The sequence below is a fragment of the Metarhizium robertsii genome (genome assembly GCF_000187425.2).
Source record: "Metarhizium robertsii ARSEF 23 chromosome Unknown MAA_Scf_1, whole genome shotgun sequence".
Taxonomy (NCBI): domain Eukaryota; kingdom Fungi; phylum Ascomycota; class Sordariomycetes; order Hypocreales; family Clavicipitaceae; genus Metarhizium; species Metarhizium robertsii.
In genome coordinates, this window is record NW_011942149.1 from 4,111,407 (window position 1) to 4,133,430 (window position 22,024).

The 22,024-nt window shown below is 51.9% G+C and overlaps 6 protein-coding genes across 6 annotated transcripts; 2 read left to right on the top strand and 4 right to left on the bottom strand.

Moving 5' to 3' along the window:
- Window positions 1-1,014: 1,014 nt before the first annotated feature.
- MAA_02282 (Zinc finger, PHD-finger) lies at window positions 1,015-4,424 on the top strand (the record flags this gene model as incomplete). Its single annotated transcript, XM_007820280.1, has 3 exons — window positions 1,015-1,621; window positions 1,685-1,732; window positions 1,786-4,424. The coding sequence occupies 3 exons, from the start codon at window positions 1,015-1,017 to the stop codon at window positions 4,422-4,424; spliced, it is 3,294 nt and encodes a 1,097-aa protein (XP_007818471.1).
- A 552-nt stretch (window positions 4,425-4,976) lies between these two features.
- On the bottom strand, window positions 4,977-5,579 carry MAA_02281 (nucleoporin SONB; the record flags this gene model as incomplete). The annotated part of the gene is made up of 1 exon (XM_007820279.2): window positions 4,977-5,579. One exon carries the CDS (start codon window positions 5,577-5,579, stop codon window positions 4,977-4,979), a length of 603 nt encoding a protein of 200 aa, XP_007818470.2.
- Window positions 5,580-5,967: 388 nt separating this feature from the next.
- On the bottom strand, window positions 5,968-12,284 carry MAA_10704 (uncharacterized protein; the record flags this gene model as incomplete). The annotated part of the gene is made up of 7 exons (XM_011412422.1): window positions 5,968-6,078; window positions 6,143-7,744; window positions 7,801-8,031; window positions 8,171-8,336; window positions 8,412-11,883; window positions 12,002-12,109; window positions 12,185-12,284. The coding sequence occupies 7 exons, from the start codon at window positions 12,282-12,284 to the stop codon at window positions 5,968-5,970; spliced, it is 5,790 nt and encodes a 1,929-aa protein (XP_011410724.1).
- Window positions 12,285-15,091: 2,807 nt separating this feature from the next.
- Window positions 15,092-15,811, top strand: MAA_02280 (ef-hand 2; the record flags this gene model as incomplete). Its single annotated transcript, XM_007820278.1, has 2 exons — window positions 15,092-15,289; window positions 15,365-15,811. The coding sequence occupies 2 exons, from the start codon at window positions 15,092-15,094 to the stop codon at window positions 15,809-15,811; spliced, it is 645 nt and encodes a 214-aa protein (XP_007818469.1).
- An 844-nt stretch (window positions 15,812-16,655) lies between these two features.
- On the bottom strand, window positions 16,656-18,497 carry MAA_02279 (Epsin-lik; the record flags this gene model as incomplete). The annotated part of the gene is made up of 4 exons (XM_007820277.1): window positions 16,656-17,950; window positions 18,000-18,220; window positions 18,280-18,349; window positions 18,425-18,497. 4 exons carry the CDS (start codon window positions 18,495-18,497, stop codon window positions 16,656-16,658), a joined length of 1,659 nt encoding a protein of 552 aa, XP_007818468.1.
- Window positions 18,498-20,410: 1,913 nt separating this feature from the next.
- Window positions 20,411-21,674, bottom strand: MAA_02278 (Mitochondrial substrate/solute carrier; the record flags this gene model as incomplete). Its single annotated transcript, XM_007820276.1, has 7 exons — window positions 20,411-20,494; window positions 20,553-21,171; window positions 21,223-21,306; window positions 21,365-21,394; window positions 21,465-21,487; window positions 21,541-21,563; window positions 21,629-21,674. The coding sequence occupies 7 exons, from the start codon at window positions 21,672-21,674 to the stop codon at window positions 20,411-20,413; spliced, it is 909 nt and encodes a 302-aa protein (XP_007818467.1).
- Between the last annotated feature and the right edge of the window lie 350 nt (window positions 21,675-22,024).

The window sequence follows — 22,024 nt, forward strand, 5'->3', positions numbered from 1 at the left end:
TGCGATCGCGGTCCATCACTTGGAAGAATGTGTTAGCATCTATTTGAATGCCAGTAAAGACCAATTATTTCGTAAAAAAAAGCTAACTTTGCTGCAAATAAAATTAGCCAAATTTTCAAACACCATAATTGGGACATTTCACATACTCTATCCCACTGGTCCAGAGAGTATCGTGGCCGCTTGCCTTCGTTACGCCACGTCTTGACGACGGCAAGGCCGGTCCCTGTAACACCAAACATCTGCGGCTTCTCGTCAGAAATCGTTCATCTAAGGTACCAGGTGACTGGAATATTCACATACGCCAATCATGATGGCATAGGGCAGTAGAGTCTCGAACGGAACAGGCATTTTGGACGTCGGGCCGCTGCAGCGGGCTTTTCGATCCTTGCTATATATTCCAATGTGTTGTGACGTTCGGTTGATGGACCGGTGCGCCCGGTAATCGTTCAATTGGGGCGTTGTGATGTCTTTACTCTCGGTCGATGACGAGGTCTTGAATTGCAGTTCGTGACATTGGCTGGACAGCTGATCTTCGACTCCAGAGTTGATGCCTCAGGCGCCCCACGAGCAGCAACTGATACCCCTGCCACAGGACAGTAAGATTCGTTGGCCAAATACACTGTGACAGCACACCTATTCGAGTGGGCTGTCTCGCGTTATCCAGATCGTCGCGCACTGTATCTAGACGCATTTCGCGACTCCGTGGTAACATGCGGTAGAACACGCGCCTGGGGCTCATCGTGAAGCTTTGCGACAATCATCTGCGAATAGCCAAGCTCTGGCGAGTCTCCTACAGATGCAAGGTTCGTTTTTTTGATGGTATTTTGCAACACAGATCTGACATCATCGCAGGGCCAGCGGTCCAAGCCTGTACCTGATTACCTTGTCAAACCTACCATGGTTGCTCTCCCCAAACACCTCCAACTATCTCTCGTCGCAAACCTTGTTTTGAAGCGAAATGCTCGAATTTGAGAAAAGCATATGCATTCTCTGTTTAATGAAGCAAGGGTCATGATGCCAAGTGCGCAAGCCATGGAAGAAGAGCTCCAACAGAGCGTCATGCTCTCCGAAGACGGCGAGTACGATACCGCTGATACGGGCGACCAGGCACCGTCGTCATTAACCCATGCAGGCTTGCAAAAAAATGGAGATGTCGACGTTTCTGGCAGCGAGGATGAAGAATTGAGCGATCAAGATGCTTCTGGGGAGGAGCTGGACCAAGATGCCTCTGGCGAGGAAGACAACGACCGGATGGACCAACAAATCGTCGTGGGCAGCGCCACACCGGGTCACGGAGAAGAATATGACGAAGATGCAGAAGGAGAGGATGACTTGGACGAAGAAGTTGGTGCGGTGAAGATGAAGCCTGTTGATTCTGAAGACGAAGATATGGGAAGCGATGGCTCCGACGCACAGAGTGCGGCAGAGGAAGAAGAGTCCGACGACGAAGAGGATGAAGAAGATGAGGAAGGGGCATGGGAAGAAGGTGATGCCGGGGACGAAGACGAGGAGTCCGACGCTGTGCAATCGAATACTTGCATGTTTTGCAAACAAGACGAAGAAAATGATCCAAGTGAGGATTTTGAAGCCTTCCTTGCTTGCACCCGTTGTGGTGAAAATGGTAAGGAGCTTCCATCCCTGATGCAAAAACGTAACGGGAGTGTTTTAACTAACAGTTTCGTAGCACATCAGCAATGTGCCCGTGATGCTGCAGCAATGACTGAAAAAAACAGTGGGTTCCTCATTAGAGATAGTGGCCTTGATTGGATGCTGACTTTGAGGTAGATTCGAAAAGATGGAAATGCCCAGAATGCTTCAATGAAGAGGAATCTGAGAGCGAGGATGATAATGACGATGCGGATGACGTCGATGCGATCAGCGCCGAAGATGGAGAAGCACCCCCTGGCTCTGAACGATCGCATGTATCAAAGACTGGGGTTGATTCAAGCCCCGTAGCGCTGGCGAACGGTAGTTCGGGTGATCGCTCTGGCACTGACGAGCTTGTCCTCGAGGACTATCCTATAGATGGCCCTAGGCCTATGCGGAAGCGCAAGTCAGCATCTGCAGAGGCAGACGATGCCACGTTGGCGATTAGAAAGCGTCGAAGGAATCAGTCAATTGACGGCACAGATCGAGACGACTCTGCGCAGGATAGTCGTTCCGGTGACGCGGCAAGGGCTGCATCATCAAGAATCACGCGCCTCAAAGTCACACGACCGCCGCCGGTGACTATCGAGAAACGATCGCGTACCTCTCTAGTTATCAAAATCGAGGTTCGCCCAGGCAATCTCAAAGAAATTCTATCGAGGCGGAAACGGGATCGACGACGGGTAGGGGGAAGTAGCGCTCGGCCACCACAGGCACCACGATCTACGCCAGCTCGCCCTCCTCCTACTCCAGCTTCTACTGGAAATCTACCGGCCCTCATCTCCACCATGCCAACCCCATTTACATCGGAATCGTACTCCCAACCATTCTATTCCTTCTTTGATAAAGAGACGGAGGAGATGAAGGGAAGGCCTTATGGTGGCATATTAACAGAAGCCGAGGCAGACACATCAAAGACCCTTCCGTCCCCTGAGGATCGCAAGAAGTTCGAGCACGCCAAACAGAAAGCCGAAGACGAATGGAGAGCGCGGGTACTGGCAATGCAGGCAGAAGCTGACTTACCTATCCGCAAGCCTAAGAAGGCAAGCGATAATGCCAGTCAGATTGAATGCATTGAGTTTGGTGGGTGGGAAATTGATACCTGGTATGCTGCGCCGTACCCAGCAGAATATAGCAGGAATCGCGTCTTGTACATTTGCGAATTTTGCCTCAAGTACATGAACTCGGACTATGTGGCCTGGCGTCACAAATTAAAGTGCGGCACAAAACACCCCCCGGGAGACGAAATTTACCGGCACGAATCCGTCTCCATATTTGAAGTTGATGGTCGGAAACATCCCGTCTATTGCCAAAACCTTTGCCTTCTCGCGAAGTTGTTTCTCGGCTCCAAGACGTTGTATTATGATGTAGAACCATTTTTGTTCTATGTTCTGTGCGAGTTCGACGACACTGGCTATCACTTTGTGGGCTACTTCTCAAAGGAGAAGCGGGCTAGCAGCCAAAATAACGTGTCCTGTATTCTAACGCTGCCCATTCATCAGAGGAAGGGCTATGGGAATCTACTCATCGACTTCTCCTATCTTCTCACCAAGGCCGAAGAAAAGACTGGCTCTCCTGAGAAGCCACTGTCAGATATGGGCCTAGTCTCATACCGCAATTACTGGCGCTTGGAACTCTGTCGATACTTCCTCGGCTACATGGAAAGCGATACACGTAGACGCGAGGGACTGAGTATCAAGAAGATATCCACCAATACCGGAATGACACCCGACGACGTTGTCTCTGCTCTAGAAGGATTGCGAGCCCTGGTGCGAGATCCCCAAACACACCTCTATGCTTTCCGGGTGGACTTGGATTACTGTCGTAATTATGTTAGCAAGTGGCAGTCGAAAGGCTACGTACAGTTGAAGCCAACAGCTCTTGCCTGGACGCCATATGTTATGGGCCGAAGCAACGTAGTCAATTTCGAGCTTGGCCCGCCAATCAACACCATTGCCCCTAGAGAGGACGATGAGGCCAAAATTCAAGAGGGGGCTACTCTGACAGCGGCTCATGCGCGCGGCATGCAAAGCACTTTGAATGGCGTTGACAAGTCCGATTCGCAACCAGAGCCCACTCTTGCTAGCCAGCAAGGCAGCGAACAGCCTGCCTTGCCAGTCAAGTCTATCGAGAAGGTCAAGACTGAAGACAAGGAAAATGCGGATCCGGAAGATCAGGGCATGGTGGATGCAACGACCAAAGTCGAACCAGAGTCCTGGGATGCGCCATACAGGGACATTCCTGCGTCCCGGTTCGAGGTCTTCCCACCGGTACCAGGGGGTCGTCGTGATCGGATCCGGCCCAGTGTGAGCCGGCCATCGGCTCCTCGCAATGGCAGCAGCTCATCCGCCAGGCCCAGGCCCAGGTCTAGGCCAAGTGGCAGTGCACGTCGACCTGCCGCAAGTCGGCCGCGCAACAACAGCTCGAGAAGGAAGTCTGGAGGGACGGGACGTGGTCCCGGCCGGTGGCCCAAAGGAACCAAAAAGTCTGACTATGGTAATGCGGACAGTGGCCCAGGCCTCCCACCCGGCTGGAAAGAAAAACAGGCCCGGCTCAAGGCCTTGGCCGAGGGCAGGGACCCTGGACCGGCAGAGAATCCGGATGAAAAGCCGGCCCAAGACGAAGTCCGAGTACTTGTTTCCACGGCAGGGACCAACCAAAGCAAGGCGGCCAATGGCAGTTCCAAGGTTTCAAGACGCGATTCGGATTCTCGGTCTGAAGTTGGGAAAGCGGCATCAGATGGCGAAGACGTCGATGCAGAGGGGGAAGATGAATGATTGATGATATCTCGGACCATGTCGCGGTAAGGCGGTGACCATATTTATCCTGTTTTAATAGTATCAAGTGCGTATGGGCGAATTTGGGGAATGGGCGGAGCAAAGGATGCAGCCCTGTTTTGTAGGGTGTAGGTTTAGGATCTTGGATGATTGACTTCACAAGAGCGATGTATAACACGAAGACTAGAAAGGTTCAAACCAAGCAGGAGGCCCCTCGCAAGTGTCAGCCCGTGATGCACGGATACTTGATATGCATTCATTGACGCAGACACTGCGGTGACGATCACGACGTGACTACAACCATGTTGAGTCCCTGGCGTAAGGACCAGTCCAGCCCAGCCGACATCAGTTTCAACATCAGATGATCTCGACCAGTTGTTCACAATCTTAACTCCAGCGTGACCAAGTTCGGCCGTCGTTGCCTGCGCCGTCTCACCCGCAACGAGCTCTGCATCCAGCTACAGAAATGAGTCGGACCTCATCCTCCAGCACCAAGGCGAAGGCGGTCCCTGCCACGCGGGCCGAGACTCAGAATCACCAACGCCCTCCTTTCTACGCCCCGCGATTCCTCTCCTCCCAGAATCCCTTCCCGTAGCTGACCAGTATCTCCTCCCCCTTCCGTATGCCCACGTCCTTCTTCCCCTTGCCCTTGCCCCTGCCGCCGCCGCCGCCGTCCTTCCCGCAGACCCAAACGCCTACGCAAACCTGCCCCCATCTCTCGCACCAGCCCGTCCCGAAAACAGCATTCGCCCTGGCCCTCACGCCCCTGTAGTCGTTCACGAACCGGCCCTCGTTCCCTTCCGCCGCAGCATCCACCGCAACGTCGGCCTCCTTGTCCAGCCACAGGTCATAGTCGCTCTCCTCCGACGACTCGGCCCCGCCGTGCACTCTGCCCAGGTACGCGAGTATAAATGCCCCCGGCTTGAGGTCCTGGGCCGCAAACAGGCCGAGCTGGCCGTTGGCCGGGTGTGACGCATCACGAATCGACTGTATCTTGACGTTGGGGGAGGGCGTGAGGGTTGACGAAGCGGGGATCGAGGGCACAGAGGCCGGCTTCGCGCACAGCGCCTGGACTTGGTTTGGTGTCAGGTCTTTGGCGTGGAGCGGGCACTTGAGGTAGGGGAGGTGGCCGGGCCAGTTTTTGGGCTTCGACATGATCAAGGTGAGGCGTGAATTTGCATGTACAACGTGGCATCACCCCCAAGACGTGAGGCTCTGGCGAGGGTGGATATCAATCAGGCCATGCTTGGTCTACGCCCAACATTCTGCCTCGCTCCGAGTCACTGCCTAACATGTCCATAACAAAAACACAGGCACTTGAAATAGAACCTCATGGCAAGGCATTAATGAATTCTATCTAAAACGCTACTATTCTACAGACCTTCGCATACACGTTCTGCCCCTTGATAGCCGCTTATCCCTCCCTATGCAAAAGCCTTCACAGTTGGCTTCCCGACTTTTTCCCATTCCGCCAAATTAACGTCCTCTCCAAGTCAATTTACACTTGATATCCCCAGCTTTCCCACGATGCTTTAATTCTCTCTTAATGGGACATTACCTCCCGGTATCGATCCATACCAAGATCCACCGAATACGCCAGCAGCCGATCTTGCGTCAACGGCAGGTTCAAGATCCTCGATCGCAGTTCAACATCCTAGTTATCAAGTCAGAAACGCAAATCTTTTACGGGAATGCCCGTGTTATTCCCCGTGACATACCTGTTTCTTCTTGGCCAACTTCAGTATTTCCCGTGCTGTATCGTCTGCCATGTCAGACACTGCAGCATATCGCAAGACTTCCGTCTCTCCCACATGCTCGTTCATCACATTCAATCCTGCCAACAACTTTTCAAGCAATGTATGAGGGGGGCTCTCGCCCTTGCCATGATGCTGCACGAGACTCAAGAAATAGCCATATATCTCGCCACCCTGAGTCCACTCCGGGATGGACTCAGCTTGGCCTTGGAATTGTGACAGCAAGGACGAGAGTGTAGCGTAGTCTCGTTCAATAACAGCTTGGGGAGCAACTTGTTGTACCAGGACCCGGTGGGCTTCAACAAACTCCCCAGCACGAAGGAGGCAATGCACCTCGGCTGAAGCATCCTTCTTGACACTGCGCATGTACAAAGCGAGCGCTTCCCATAGCCAGGATGCGGGAATTCGAAACTTTTCCGTCAGCAGTGTAAAGGTCGCGCCAGTGTCGGGGCCAATCATGCCAGCGTGTCGACATAAATGTTCCTGAATCGCCTTCATACGGACACTGGAGTTGTTGAGGTGCAACAAGACAAAGACTGCCTCCAACCACTCACCCGCCGCCGTCAGCTGAGAGGCATATGCAATTGTGGAAGCATCCGCCTTTTCTTCTCCGTTCTTGCCAAACGACACCTGGCCCGTGGAAACTAACGCCTGTCCAAGTTGCCAGGATAGTCTCATGTTGAGCGGAGAAAGTTGCGAGTTTTCTGGCCGCAAAATGGCCTCGAGGTCGACGTTCTTATCGGCATACAATTGAAGGAGGCCCCATAATAGGTCCTGCCTGGTCCCTTCTTCCGTATCATTCCATACTGGTTTCAGTCCTTGTTCATGGTACCATGGCCGTGGAAGCTCTTCCTTGTCTTGGTTGATGTCGTCCTTGAACTTTAAAACTGCCAGCGCAGGACTATCCTGCTGGGAAATGGCGTACCACAGGCGAAGGCCAAACGCCTGTCTCCAGTCCAAGCCAAACTTCTTTGAAATAACAAACGATTCCATTCGATCCTCAACAGGAACATTTTTCACCCCTTCACAGACACACACGTTGCCGCTTAGTAGCTCGTAGACAGTGCGAATTGCCTCTGAAAACTCCGAGAGCATCTTGGAGTCATGCCAAGCCTTGAGCTGTTCACGGATGTCCTTCTTCGCCACGACGCTCGTGCCGATCAGAGGAACTAGAGTTGCCAAGCGGAAATTCTTACCATCGAGCAGGAATTTGCACGCCTCGGTGATACGGTGACCAGCCAGACTTGCTACGGCCTTCTCTTCGCTAGAACCAGCAAGACCAACATTAGTAGTCGACGCTTGTTCCACGAGCTCAGTCCAAAATTGTGACAACTTCTGTTTTCTTGACACGTGGTCGGACCCGGGCTCGCCAGGGTTTGCGGCACCGTCAAATAAAATGCTTGCCAGCTCCCAGACACGCTTCTCGTTGACGTGGCCCGGGTCAGTCATCTCCTGGTGGTGAAAGACGTCTTGCAGACTGCCCGCACGTAGCGTAGCCATTGGAATATCGCCGACTAATCTGATTTCTGTTACTTTGTCCTGAGCCCGAAGAAATTTCTTGGATGACTATCCAGATCAGTATCTAGGTGTATTTTTGGGATGGGTCGGCCAGAAGAGCATACCTCCGCGGAAAGCTTGGCAAGGCGAATGTCTTGCCTGTCGGTTTGAATCCCAGAGCGTTGGAACTGAAGAAGATCCGAATTGCCACGGAAACTTCGCCGCGATTGCATTGTATCCAACGGCCGAGTTACTACCAGCGTCTCGTCGGGACCCCAAGTTAGGCGAGTGGCGTTATGATATGCCTTTTCTTCACTGTTGACGGGGAAATTCTTGTCTTGACGTTCGTAGGGCCACTAATTTGAAAGAAAGTAAAATTTTAGTATTCGATTTATTTCCAAAGCTGTTAAATACATGAGTATCGAGAATCGCCAAATTTTTTCATTCTGACGTGAGCTCAACCCGAAAATTTCAACTGTGGACTAGGGCACCAACCTGAGGAAAGCCTTTGGCTGGCACAGAAGCGCGAAGGTTTTGCCGCACTGGCTTGGGCTTCTCGAATAGAGAATTCATCAAGTCGATGCTTGTCGCGAATCCACGTCCCTTATCCGCTGCCATTTGCGTGCTTGCGAGACCACTTGTTCTCTCTGTTTTCGACATGCTCTTCCCCCAAATAGACGATTTGCGCAAGTCTTGTTCAACGTTGTCGTCTCCACCATCCATCCCTAAGGCAAACTTCAAGGGGGAATCATTCATTTCCCTCAGCAATTGACGGTCTCGCTTCACAGGACTGACTGTTTTCCTGAGCATTTCCATCCAATCATCGCCATCAGCGACTTCGAGAGTCACCGGGCCAACTTGATCCTTCATGGCTCTCATGCGAGCCCTAAGAATGCCACCAGGAGTACTCCTCTTGGCATCCTGTTCATTCTCTGACGAGGTATCGTCGAGCTCCGCGGCAAGATGCTGTCCAATGAAAGACCTCGTCATATCTTCATCCTCGGACAGATCATATTCGTCGCCCCTTTCACTGGCGTAATCCTCCTCCAGTGAAAGCCGAACATCATTGGGCGCCGAATCCGCGGAGCTAATCCCTAAAAAAGACTGCTTGTCGATGTTTTCACGTTCATACAAATCATTTTGTTCATCGAATGCTCCTGGCAAGGCCGCGTTCTGGCGGAAGCGCGGCCGGCCGTCTTCACGGTTTGAGACATCCATGGCAGCGGCGTCGTTGGAGACGCGCTGAGGTGGTGTGGCTAGACCAGGTGGAGGAACCATTTCCTCGTCTGATTCTTCATCAGAGTCGTCCAGACCATACGTGGTGAAATGCTCGACGCCAAAGGTCCAGACGCCTGTTTCCTTATCATAGCTCTCGAAAGTAGTATCTGGGATTCTCTTCAGTCTCTCGATGTGCTTGTTGAATCGCTTGGGATCGCTAGTGATTCTCTTGTCACGGCCACCGCGAGGCCAAGACTGTTCTAGGGAAATCTGGGCGGGAACGTTAAGACCCTTGCCAACAGGAGGCTTTTTAGCTTGGACTGGATAAACGGTAGCCGATCGAGGCTCCAATTGAATGATACCACCGCACAGGTCCTTCAGCTCGATGTTGCTGATATCAACCGGAACCTTGAATTTGATATAGCCAACGTTGTCACGGCCAACCGTAAAGTTATCCACACGCTGGCGCTGCATTCTGTTCATGTTTTGCAGCTCATCTCGAGTTGGCTGCATCCAGTAATCGCCAGGCGCATTCTCAAACCCGAGTGGTGCGCGTGCTTCTGGGGTGGCAGAATTGTCCTCCTCGTGCACGATAGCAAGTTCGTTGCCCTTGACCTGTTCCATTTCTGGGGTCTGTGAACCGTTCGTACCGTTAGTAGTTCTGTTCTGACGGGGAGTAGCCTCGTCAGGCTGAGACTTAGGGGTGTCCTCAGGAGCAGGAAGAGCGTTCCGGACAGGCGTTCCGTCTTCCGACTCAACATTACTAGTATCGAAGCTCACGCGCTTAGACAGCTTGCGAGCACTTCCATTGACTTCAGTCTTATCCTTCTGGGGGGTAGAAAACAGATCACTTCGAATATCCCGATTGATAACAAGCTTCTTGGAGCCCGTGCTGCCATACCAACGAGCACTGGAGCTGGAGGAAAAGGCACCCGGGGCAAGGATGCTGTCTTCGGTATTGAAGTTACGACGGAGGTTGCTCGCAGAGATACTCTTGCTTAGAGAGCCACTAGAGCTCGCACCGAGAAGGCTACGGCCCATGGCACCGGGCGTGCTGGAAATGCTGCTAGCAGGGCTGCCACCAGGCGTGCCATAAGAGCTGTATGAGAACCCGAATCCTCTCTTCTGGGGTGTTGCAAAGCGCGAGGCAGCGGTAGCTGGGGCCAGCTTGTACATTGGGAGAATGGAACTCTTTCGTGGCTTCGAGTTGCCATTCAGAGGCGTAGCGAGAGGTCCAGGGTTGGCAACGTCATTTCCGCCAAGTCCAGCAAACAAAGACGGGCTTCCGTATGCCGAAACATCGCTTAGGTTAGCAGTCAGGCTTTGGGGAGCATTGTTGCTCTGTTGTGTGTTGCCCAGGAGGGAATTGCCCAGAGCATTTTGGTTTTGTTGCTGGTTGGCGCTTCCACCGAACAGGGAGCTGCCCTGTGCTTGGTTATTCTGGGCACCAAAGAGACCTCCCGTCTGGGCAGAGCCACCAAAAAGACCACCAGGCTTTTGCTGATTAGTACTGGCTCCAAATAGGCCACCGCCCGTAGACTGCTGTTGTTGATTGCCGCCACCAAAGAGCGATGATCCGCCTGTCGTCGTCTGGGCAGTGTTGCTTGCCCCAAAAAGACCGCCGCCAGTAGCTGGTTTGTTGCCGCCGCCGAACAAGCCTCCTCCAGACGTTGCATTATTGGCGGCTCCGAAGAGGCCACCGCTGGTATTCTGCTGTGGCTGTTGTGTATTGCCGCCTCCGAAGAGGCCACCGGTTGTTCCAGTCGCTGTGCTGTTCCCAAAGAGGCCACCGGTAGCGGGCTTTTGCTGATTGCCAAACAGACCACCACCCTGTTGATTCTGGTTTTGCTGACCGAATCCACCACCAAAGCCTGTTCCCGCATTTTGTTGCTGGTTGTTCTGGCCACCAAAAAGGCCTCCTCCGGTCGCCTGCGTGTTGCCAGCATTGTTCCCGAATAGCCCTCCTCCAGTATTGGCTGTGTTAGATCCGAAAGCAGTTCCGGCTGTGTTTGCCCCAAATGTAGATCCCGTATTCGTATTCGCGGCGTTGGTGTTTCCGAAACTGAATCCGGTTCCCGTAGTCTTATTAGCAGTGTTGCCGAAGAGTCCACCACCAGCGTTGTTGGTGGTGTTGGCTTGTCCGAAAGCTCCAGTGGTGTTCGAGCTACCAAATGCTCCTGTTCCGCCACCACCAAACAAACCTCCTCCCCCAGCCTGCTGAGTCTGGGTGTTGGTATTGCCAAATAGACCGCCAGCAGGCTTGTTCCCGCCACCAAAGAGGCCACCAGTAGCAGTGTTAGTAGCGTTGGCATTTGCGCCAAAACCGCCGCTTCCAAATCCGGTGCCTGTCGTGGTAGTGTTGCCAGCATTGTTTCCAAAGAGACCACCAGTGTTTGTATTGGTGTTAGTCTGGCCAAAGGCGTTGGTGGTCTGATTGGCATTTGCGTTGGAGCCGAAACCCCCAAAGCCTGAGCTAACGCCAAAAGCACCGCCCCCTGTGGCATTCCCATGTCGGCGTCCCTGTGCGTAGTCCACTAATCGAAGCTCTTCTGATGACCACTTCTTATAAGGTTCCTGGAATAGAATGTTTTGGAAGGAATTAGTCGTGGACGTATTAGGCTCCTTCTCGGTATATGCGTTGAACGGTGTTGTTGCGGTGCCTGGCGGGTCGCCTACAGAACCAGTCGCGAAACCAGTGCTCGTGGTGCCGAAGCCACCTGAGGTCGTATTACCGCCGCCAAACAGGGAATTTCCAGTGTTGGTCGTTGTACCAAAGCCAGACTTGTTCGCGCCAAACATTCCGCCAGATGTACCTCCGCCACCACCAAATGTCGAGCTGGTTGAGTTAACAGCGGTGTTGCCTCCAAAGCCGCCGAAGGCGGACGTTGTATTGGTATTACTCGTGTTGCCACCGAAAAGACCGCCCGAAGTGCTGGTGCCAAATGCAGGTTTGCTTCCAAAGCCGCCACCAGTATTGGCTCCGAAACCACCTACAAAATCCGTCAGTGAATCGTTCGAAAGTGAAATTTGAGTGGACCAGCCAGATCCAAATTCCCATCCCAAGTGGCAGATAGTACATGTGTAAACGTATTCGCCGTCACGACTTACCAGTCGAAGCACCGAATCCGCCGCCAGTATTGCCTGTGTTTCCTCCAAACAGGCCTCCTCCAGTAGTGTTGTTTTGTGCAAACCCGCCAGAAGTGGCTTGTCCAAAAGCTACAGAGCCGTGTCAGTCATCAAAATCGCATCCAGTGTGCCAGGAGTCGTCAGCCTATGCAAGAAAACACTTACCTGATGGAGCATTATTGTTGGACACAAATCCACCGAAACCAGACTGGGCATTATTATTGTTCTGGCCGAAGCCGCTGAAGCCTCCGCTACCGAACGACATGATTACCCCGTATCTATCGGCAGCAGAGCCGCGGGTTTCAGGAGTCGATTCGATAGTTGGGCCTCAAGAGCTCCAATCGCCCGTCTGAGGCGCGATTTGAACTGCAGGCTCTCGGCGTGGAAAGAATCCGATGTTGGTCGCGGTCGTCGAGTAAAAATCACCAATGCAAAATTGGTGTCGGCCTTGATTCCACCACGACGACGTTGATGAAAGTCGAGTCCGACTCGATTGCGTTGTCGCGAAGTTCTGGTCTGGGAGGCGAGGCGCGAAATTAAGCATTCCAAGTCTGCATCTGTGGCCAGGCGGTTCCCAAGAAGTACCTGCCTGCTTCGACCCACTTATTCCTTAGTTTATCAGGCTCTGGCGAATCACCTTCTAGTGAACATCAAAGATTCAATCCCAGCAAAGCCAGGCTGCTAACAGTGGGGCGAGACGCTGTTGCCTGTCGTTCTGTACAACTACGATGAACCATGATTTTTAACTCGTACTTCAATGTTAGTACCACCCTACCTCCAGTCAGTCCTGGACATGATTGGAATTAGAACCAACATTTGAAGCTTCGGTGAAAAAGCCACATGCCCAAGCATTCTTTCCAAGAGTCCCGTATCCCCAGCTGTATCACCTCGTCCGCGGCTCTCTCAATGCCATCTGTGTATTAAATCAATGACGCAAAACGTAGACAAAGCGCAGCTTTGCCTAATTATAGTCCATTGCGTCCATCTCTTCATAAGCAGCAGAGACACGACGGCTGACTACGTCAGGGACCACGCAAGGGGTTCAAAATGAAGGCACAGGAGCTCGTCATGCAATTTGGCGAGTGTGTATTGCAGGAGAGCTAGTAAAAGAGAAAAGATTGATCACGATGCGAAAGGAAAAGAGCTAGCTAGAAGGGCGTAGCAACAATGATATGGTGCCTCACACATGGGCCCTAACAGACTAGTCCGCAAGTCTTTGGCTTGTCACCAACAAGTTGGAGATACAGTGGCAGAATATATATGCCCATCAAAGAGTATACCAAGTTGTGTCACCCTCGAGGCAAATGATAATACAAGCATGATACAAGTATCGTGCAAACGTAATATCTGAGAACACAGTATTAGGCTGCACCAAGCCAAAAAAAAAACAATACGAGACCAAAGAATACACCGGCTGCGCATCGTGGCGCGTCAGACACGCTAACACAATTGGTAATTTACTGAAGCGCGCAGCACCAAAAATGTCGCTAAACCAGCAGCCGAGGGAGCCAATAAGGCAACATAAAAGCTGCCAAATAACCCAATATTGCTAGTTTTACCTCATGCCGGAGGGCCATCAAAAAGTATACAATAATATAATGTAGTATTATGATGGTATGGAGCGCGATAGCCAGGTACCTGATCTGGTCAAATAGTCTATGCCTTCCACTCTGTGCCATACCCATGTGACTTTTTTTCGATAATATCTGCGGAAACTTGTATGATAGAACAGAGGGTTTTGTGGGATCTCGCAGCATTTTCATAAACGTTACTGCCGAGCCCAGAAACGGAGACAGGCCTGCCAGAGGTGTATATGTATATTTTCCTCGCAGCGGAGCGTCGACTCGGGGTAGTATTTCGCAGTATCTGTACCGTGTGATATGGTTCTTGGCATTATGTTGAGGGAGTTATGTGGAAAAGACGAGTAGAAAATGATTGAATGTATTGTTCATAGTATCGACATCTTCCCGTAGTTCGCTTGGTTGCTTTTGGCCTAAACGGGAAGTCAAACTCTTAGAGTCAATTCATAGTCAGCAAGTATAATAGAATATACTAACCGATATCGAAGTAGCTTCAAAATCCTGACACAGCCTGGCACGAGCCTATTGAATGATTCAGTCTTCCTCCATGGAAGGGCCTGCAAGCCCAGAGCATGTCAACCTCAAATTTACAGATAATAACAAGGAGACTGTTGAGGATCATACAGCCACGGGCATGGAACCACACAAGCATTGCTAGCAGGCGCAGTTCATAGCTTAGAGAACTCTCTTGCCATTCAACTTGTCTGTTATACCTCGAGCGCGCGGTTCCGCGCGAAAAGCCTGTGCAGGGGGCATTTTGTATCGAACCTTCAATTCGCCATTGACATCTATAAAAGCCCTCAGATCTACCGCTGGTAGATTGAATACCAAGCACAAAACCGCTCTTCGTAATAGATGAGCTAGCTACATCCTCTTCAAGGCTATTTTCTCTGCGTCCCACCACCTCTGATACTCCATATAGGGAGCTTTCATGCTGACCAGACCAGAACATATCCTCCCTATTTATTGTATTTTCTTCAGCTTCAGAAGCCTTCGCATGTAGTCGCTGCGCCGAGTGTTTCTCAGAAACACTGCTTGGGAGAAACCATCTATATTTATTTGAGTTGGGTAGCAATGAGGACTACAAACTTCCTTCCCCTAGAAGGTGATTCGCTGAATCGCGACAAAGCAGGAAATTAGTGGGTCATCGGCGCGCATAGCGATTTTGGGTAGCACGAATACCCAATACTCTCTCTCCTCTTGGCTGCGAGTCGCGCGTGGTTTCGACCAGGCGCGTCGCAAAAGCTTCCTTTCCCTCCTCGGCGTAATCAGCAAACATCACCAGCCCTTCCACATCAGGCCCGCAACGAAAATAATAATAACAACAACATACACAGCCGCCCTCTTTCGCTCACGTTCCTGAAACCTACAGGCAACTGGTTGGAAGCTAGTTGCTCACGCGCGACACTATTTCTAGCTGCTTCTCCAACCTCGACACTCGCGTTCCGCCAGTGCACTATCTTCAAGAACTCGACTCCTCAGTCCTACAACCATGAATCCTCACGCCACGCCGCGCCCCTTCCCGGGCCGCTCGATAGGACCTAGCTCCCTCCAGCATCAATTCCAGCAGAACCAACAGCCGCAGCCGCAGCAGCAGCAGCAGCAACGGCAACCCCTAGCTCCGCAAGTATCCGCCAACGAAGAATATGCCTCCATCGCCGACGAGGATCGCGAACACATTGACGAAGTCGTGAGTTTTGCGCCGCGAATGCAACTTTGACTGCCCTCCCCGTCATGCCTTTACTAACAAGCCATGGGCCGCCAGTTCGATCTAATGGACATGAAGAAAAAGGGCTGGCTAAACTCGTACGAATTCAAACACTCCCTGGCCGCCCTTGGCTTCGACCTAAGCAAGCCCGAATACTTCCGCGAGCTTCAGTCCTACGGCTCCGTCCCCCCAGACTGGCATGACCAGCAATCCTGCCCCGTCAACAGATACTACGTATACCTCGACCAATTCCGGTTATGTGCCGCCAAGCTTATTGCCAATCGAGACCCACGCGAGGAGGCAGCCAAGGTGTTTGCCATGTTCGACTACGACCAGGATGGGTTCATATCAGTAGAGGACTTGCGGCACCTAGCACAGGAGATCAAAGACGAGCGTACCTTGTCGGATGAGGAGATTCAAAGCATGATTGATCACCTGGATCACGATGGCAAGGGAGGCGTCAGCCTGGATGAGTTCATGCAGATGATGGAGGAGGCCGGGTAGACGAAGAGGCAGCCGAGATTGCAAACAGTCTAGTCAGGTCACGCGCGGCCTTGCAAGCCAGCAGACTGTCTGGTTCAAGCTCATCGCGGTCGGAAACTGTTCATCGCCGAGCCCCAATGAGGAGGTCACGAGGTCGCTCAGAGAACGCCCACGGCTAACATCAACCGCACATGATTTGTGTGCTGCCGCAGCCCTTCAGCACAGAAATTCCCCTTGGGCTACAGGCTCTCGAATGATTCAAGCAGCCAAGATTACATACCTGTTCTTCACCTGAGCAGCATGACCATGTAGAGTCAAAAAGCAGCCGCCATGACAAGGCACCGTCCACCCATTTGGGTATCATCACAGGCGACAAGGCGTTGGGGTGTCAAAGGGAAGTTGTTCACGTCGTTAATCATTGGGCATTGGAAAAGTAGGGAATCACGTTTGCATCAGATCTAGGAGTTTTAATTGGAAAGAGCGCTCTCTAAATAACCCGTTACAAAATAAAAGTAATTTGGGACCACCCTACCACACCTGTGCAAAGCAAGTCTTGCCCAACTCCCCAACACATACAGCCCAGGTCTGACTTCCAAAATATCCTCCCTAGATGAAGATGAATCAATGGCAAAAACAACAGGTATGAGTTTGGGTTTTTGGCTCCAACACGATAAGTAAAGCATTCTTCATTGCCTTTGAGAAAAAGAGAAAAATTCGTGATTTGACAAAGGGGAAACGGTGGGTAATGTTGTAGATGTTTGGTGGTTTTACAGTGTACTGTCACAACAGCATCATCCACTCACTGTAATAACGATACCAACAAAAATAACAAGGGGCGGATCAAGGGCTCAGGAAGTAGATCAAATTAGAATTGAATAAGGTCTTGGCCCTGACCCTGTTGCTGCTGCGGCCCAGCACCAAAGGGGTTGTTGCTGCCCTGGCCGTTGGTAGGCTGGCTGCCGTATGTGACGCTTGGCATACCAGTGAACTGTTGACGCATATATGGATTGCCCGTAGCATTGGCACCAAGTCGCTGAACGCCGGAACCTGCACTGTTGGCAAACATGCCTGGGGCCGTGTGCTGAGCAGGAATGCGAAGCTCTCCAGTGTTGCCATAAGTATCCATGCCGTCTCCCGTTGCCAAGAGATTGTTTAGCTTGCTTTGGTAGTCGTTCATTTCCTTCTGCGGGGGAGGGTTGAGGGTGTGCTGCGGTTGTTGCTGGGGCTGCTGGTGCTGCATCATCGGCTGGTTGTTGAAGGTTGACAAAGTCTTTTGCTCTGGCAAAGCTCCCAGAGTGGAAATAGGGTTCGAGGTTAGCGGGCGGTTGTTCTGAGCGAAAGGGTTGTTTGAGCCTGTGGGGGTTGGCATCAGGGATGGCTGTTGTTGGGATTTGTTGGTGGCCCAGGGATTGTTGCTGCCTGGTTGCAGCGCAGACTCCGAAGACTGTTGAGAAAGCTGAGGCATTTGCTGGGCATATGGGTTGAAACCAGTCGCCTGCGGCTGGAAGCCAGTCATGTTGTTCTGCTGTTGACCATAGGGATACAAGCCCATACCAGTGGGTTGCATACCAAAGGCCTGGTTGTAGTTTGGCTGGAAACCGGTTGGTTGAGATTGCTGATATCCAGTATACGCATTGTTCATGAACCCAGTAGGTTGGTTCATTACAGCGTTTTGGTCGACAGGGTTGGCAAAGAAGTCTACCTGGTTGCCCTGCTGGTAACCCTGGTTGAACCCGGTGTACTGGGGTTGACTTGACGTGGATGGCTGAGGAGGATAGTCATCGAACAGAGAGTTGGCGTTGCTGTCTTCGAGTTCGCGGCGCCTTCTTTCTTCTTCCTCTTGGCTGAGTTTGATAGCTTTGGCCAGATCATTGTCGTCGTCATCATTCCTCCTACTCTCGCGCTTTTTCCTGTCTTCTTCTTCTTGAACCTTGCTAGCCTCTATTGCTAGTCTGTATTCTGCGTCATTTTCATCGTTGGCCAAAGCTCGCCTATCGCGAGGTCGGCGGGACGCTGACGGCTCGGCATGCTGTGGTTCATACTCCTCCACCCCCGTTACGCGAGACTTCCAGTTTCTTCTATTGCTTCGCTCGTCCCTCAGTCGCGCATCGTCCGCAAGTAGGGAGGACAAGTCCTTGGCGGCCACTCGTACTATTGAACCTGCGTCAGTATACCAGCCGCCATTGTAGCTGTCGAAGAGTCATCCTACCATTCTGGCCGACATCTCGACCCTCTTCATCAATGTATTGAAACTCTCTCAAGGTCCTGACAAGATAATCGTTCTGGCGTGCCCAAGTAACAACCAGCTCCGAGCCCTCATGAAGACAGTAATCGAGAACCTTGAGTGCTTTAAGCACGTGTCTCCAGTTCTTGCCCCTGTCGTTCAGACGCCTGTCAAGCATGTCCATGATGTCGTAAAACTCGGTCGACCTGTAGACGGCAAGAAGGTCAATCATGGTTTCGTTGGGTACAAAGTCAACAAAGCTTACGTATTAAACGTCAACTGAGCAATTTCGCTCATCTGAGTACCGGTTGGACCCCATGGATCGTTGCTCGTGGCTGTTAAGGATCGAAGACACTCCATTTAGAAAATAGCGCTAATAATATCACAGGCCGTTCTAGGGAGTCGCTCACCTTCTCTGACCTTGACCTGGGTACTGGAATACCCCTTGGTCACATTCTTGACACTTCGCATAACCTTGGACATGATGGGCGATTGCGGGGCTTGAATGCCTCCGTAGACTTGGCCGTGCTTGTAGGAAAGACGAAAAAAAAAAGGTCGACGGTTCGGAACAGGTCGCGGCTTTGAGTCTGTCCAAATTCACCCCTCACAGTTGTCTTCGATGCTGAAAGACAAAGGGCGGAGACGGCGAGACCGGTTCACACCGTAGAGTCGAAGGCGAGCGAAGTTGGACCTACTGACCGAGGCGGCGCTGCGAAACAAAGGCGTATGAGCTTCGGGTTTGTCCCTCGTCGCAGAAACACAGAAGCACCTCTCACAACAAGCCCTCTAGTTGAAAGACTGGAAAGGCAACCTGTCTCGGATGGCCAAACGACGACGGTTGAAAGGCTCGTCACCAGGAGCCGAAGGGCGGTGGTCGCGGGGGTTGCTTGGTTGCCCCCGTCGCAAGTACAAGCTCGATGCAAGTGCACGTGGAGAGGGAGCTCAGGTGGCCGCGCGACGGACAGAACAAATGATGACGAACAGGCCAATGCCAGCAGGGGTGTTGTGCAAGCTGTGTTGAAGGATCCCAGTCGAGCGCAGAGAGCGGCGGTATGTACAAGGTGAGATTCTCTTATGCTAACGCGGCTTGTCGACAGCGAGACAAAGGAGGGAGTTGAATGGTTCGAGGTTTCAAGCGGCTTCCCGGCCTTGGGAGAGGCGAACCTCAGAGAGTGTCGCAGCACTCAGCCAGCGTTTAAGTGGCTTGTCCTGGCCAAGACTGGACGCTAGACTGTTGCGACTGGGGCCTGGCCGCCATACTCCATCCCTGTTCTCCGTACTTCGTCTGGTACGTGCTTGGGTACCGACGACAGGCCGGGTACTTTCGCCCGTTCGCTGCGGATTACGTACTCGTAGTTGCCGCTGTGTGTAACTACATAATGCTTCGACGTCATTATGGACGGTGCTTATCCTTGCGGGAAGCGGTTTCAATAGGGATGCTGTCAAATTACTGGTACCAGACTTTTTGTTTTCTTTGCACCGAGTCACAGAACTGCACTGCCCTAGCTGGCACGGCTTGCGATTGATCGTCACGACTGTCCGACAAACACCGCTTGACCACCTGCCAAGGATACCTGCCCAGGTAGGTCGTCTCGTTGGCAACTTGGGCGTGGCGCATGCGCATCACGGTTCACCAGATGTAATCTCACCGTCAATTGATTCTTGACACAGGTTCTAGGGCCCCAATGCCGCAAACTCATCCGCCGCTAGTTTACCAACATTAGCGCTGTGCATCCTGCAATGTCGACATGGAGTCTTCAATGCACTACGTCACAAGCGCAACGGCCAATCCACCCCAGCCACATCCACTTGACATCCCATATTTGCTTAGGTCAACTGGTAGTACTTAGAACTTGTTCTACGAGCGGCAAATCGACGCGTACATACATTCTTATGTACACGTAATAGCAGTCGACGGGTGTCTGACTCGCGATGGCGGCCCAACGCCGGGCATGCCGCTACCACCAAAAAAATCTTCAATAAAAATTAATGATAGGTGGCCTTGATTTACGCTCGACCGACTGAGGAAGTTGGAAGCTGCACGTCACCTATTCCTACGACGGTTTTTCTACATGTAGATGTACATACTCCGGAGAACACATAAAAACATTGTTCTCGGGTGGCGCGACCCGCTTAGAGGGATTGAACTCGACCTGACGCTTTTTTATCTCTTAGTAACACGGTGGGAGCACACACACTTCCAGACGGGTAAGGATCACACTCTACACCTCAAAACGAAAAAGGCAATTATGGCATCGCTATTATTACCGTGATTCTTGTCTATATGCAATATAGTTCTGCGTCTATCGTTTATTCAAACCTCAATGAGCGTTGAGCGTCTCCATCATCGCTGCATTGTATCTCCATTGGCCTCATGGTCTAGCTGGGGTATATGTTTATGACTGCCACTTGCGGAAAGTATCCATGACTGTAGTGAAAACGACGAGTAGAATGCCACCTCCGGGTCCGAGACGGAGAACCTGATTGTACGTGTCAGAACGTCATGTGCAAGTGACTCTACAAGGAAATGCGTCTTACCTTTGGCAGGAAACCCTTGTACAGGGCACCAGCGCCTTCTTCCCTGAACACAGTAATGACGGATGGCCAAGCCCAGTTGTACTTGGGAACCTGTCCAGGGACCTTCGGGGTGTTCTGAATTCGGCTCTTGACGACATCCATAGGCGTGTTCAGAATCGTGCCGACCGTACCACCAATGGAACCAGAGATCAAGTCGTTCGTCATCTGACCCTGTTTGGTGCTTGCCTTGGGCAGCATCTGTCGGACCTGGAAGATGCAACCAAAGTAACCGGCGTTCCAGAGAATATGTCTCCACAAAGTACTCTCCAGACCTTGGTACATGGTCAAGATACCCTCATTCTTGACGGTCTTGACAACGCAGTCAACCATGCCGTTGTACTTTCCAGCAGAGGCCTTGTCTTGAAGACGAATCTTGACAAGCTCGAAGGGGACGACGACAAATGATTCAGTGGCACCGGCAGTAGCACCAGTCAGGACAGAGAGGGACTGGTTCATAGTGTTCATGCCGAACATCTTGCGGTAAACCTTGCCCCATTCATCGTTGGCGGCGAACTTTGTAGCACGCTTAGGGGCCTCCATGAGGATGGGAGCCGAGATTCCACGGTAGAGACGTGAGAAGCTATGAAAATGTCAATGCCGTGACTCTCCGTGTTCAGGCTAGAGTCCTCACCCTTCATTCTTGATGATCTTGCGGAAGCAGTCCAACATGCCATTATAAGACTCGGCGCCACTGCCCTTTCCGGTTTGCAGTTGACTGGCAAAGTTAGTTCACGGATCGATGACACGGTCTGGAGGAGGCGGGAACTTCGTACACGCGAGTCTTGACGACATCCAATGGGTACCTGTGAGATGTGCGTCAGTAGGTTGTCATGGGAGGTTTATGCCAGAAAGCAATCCTTGGGACACACTCACATTACCAGAATCTTGACAAAATTCTATGTTAGAACATGATATTTCTCGTGTGTATTACATCGCGTGGAAGGCATACCTCCGACACACCGGCAATGGCGCCTGTGGCATTGTTAGCAGGTTCCGATATATCGGAACATTTTGGGCTCGTCATCAGCATGGCATACCTGCGGCGAACTGGTAGATGAAGGGGAGAGGCTTCTCCTGTGACATGATGGGCCAATGTAGAGGCTTTTCCAGTTATTTTCTGAACAATTGACGGGAAGCCTGCGGGGATGTCACAGGAGCAACTTTGAGCGCAAGGTGCGAGAATGCAAGAGCGAAGTCGGTGATGGAGCGGGTAAATGTTACAAGCGCACTGGTGGACTGGTACACTGCACTCCGTACCAAAGCCTGGGTCCAGCCCGCTTCCGAAATTCCGTTTCACCAGTTGACGTGCCTTTTGCCAGTTCCCTTGATGGCCGCTAGCGCCTTTTTACCGGCTGTAAGCGAACCGATTTCCCCACTCAAATTAGCGGCTGTCCGCGGAGCCCTACCACGGTAATTCAAGGCACGCGAGATTG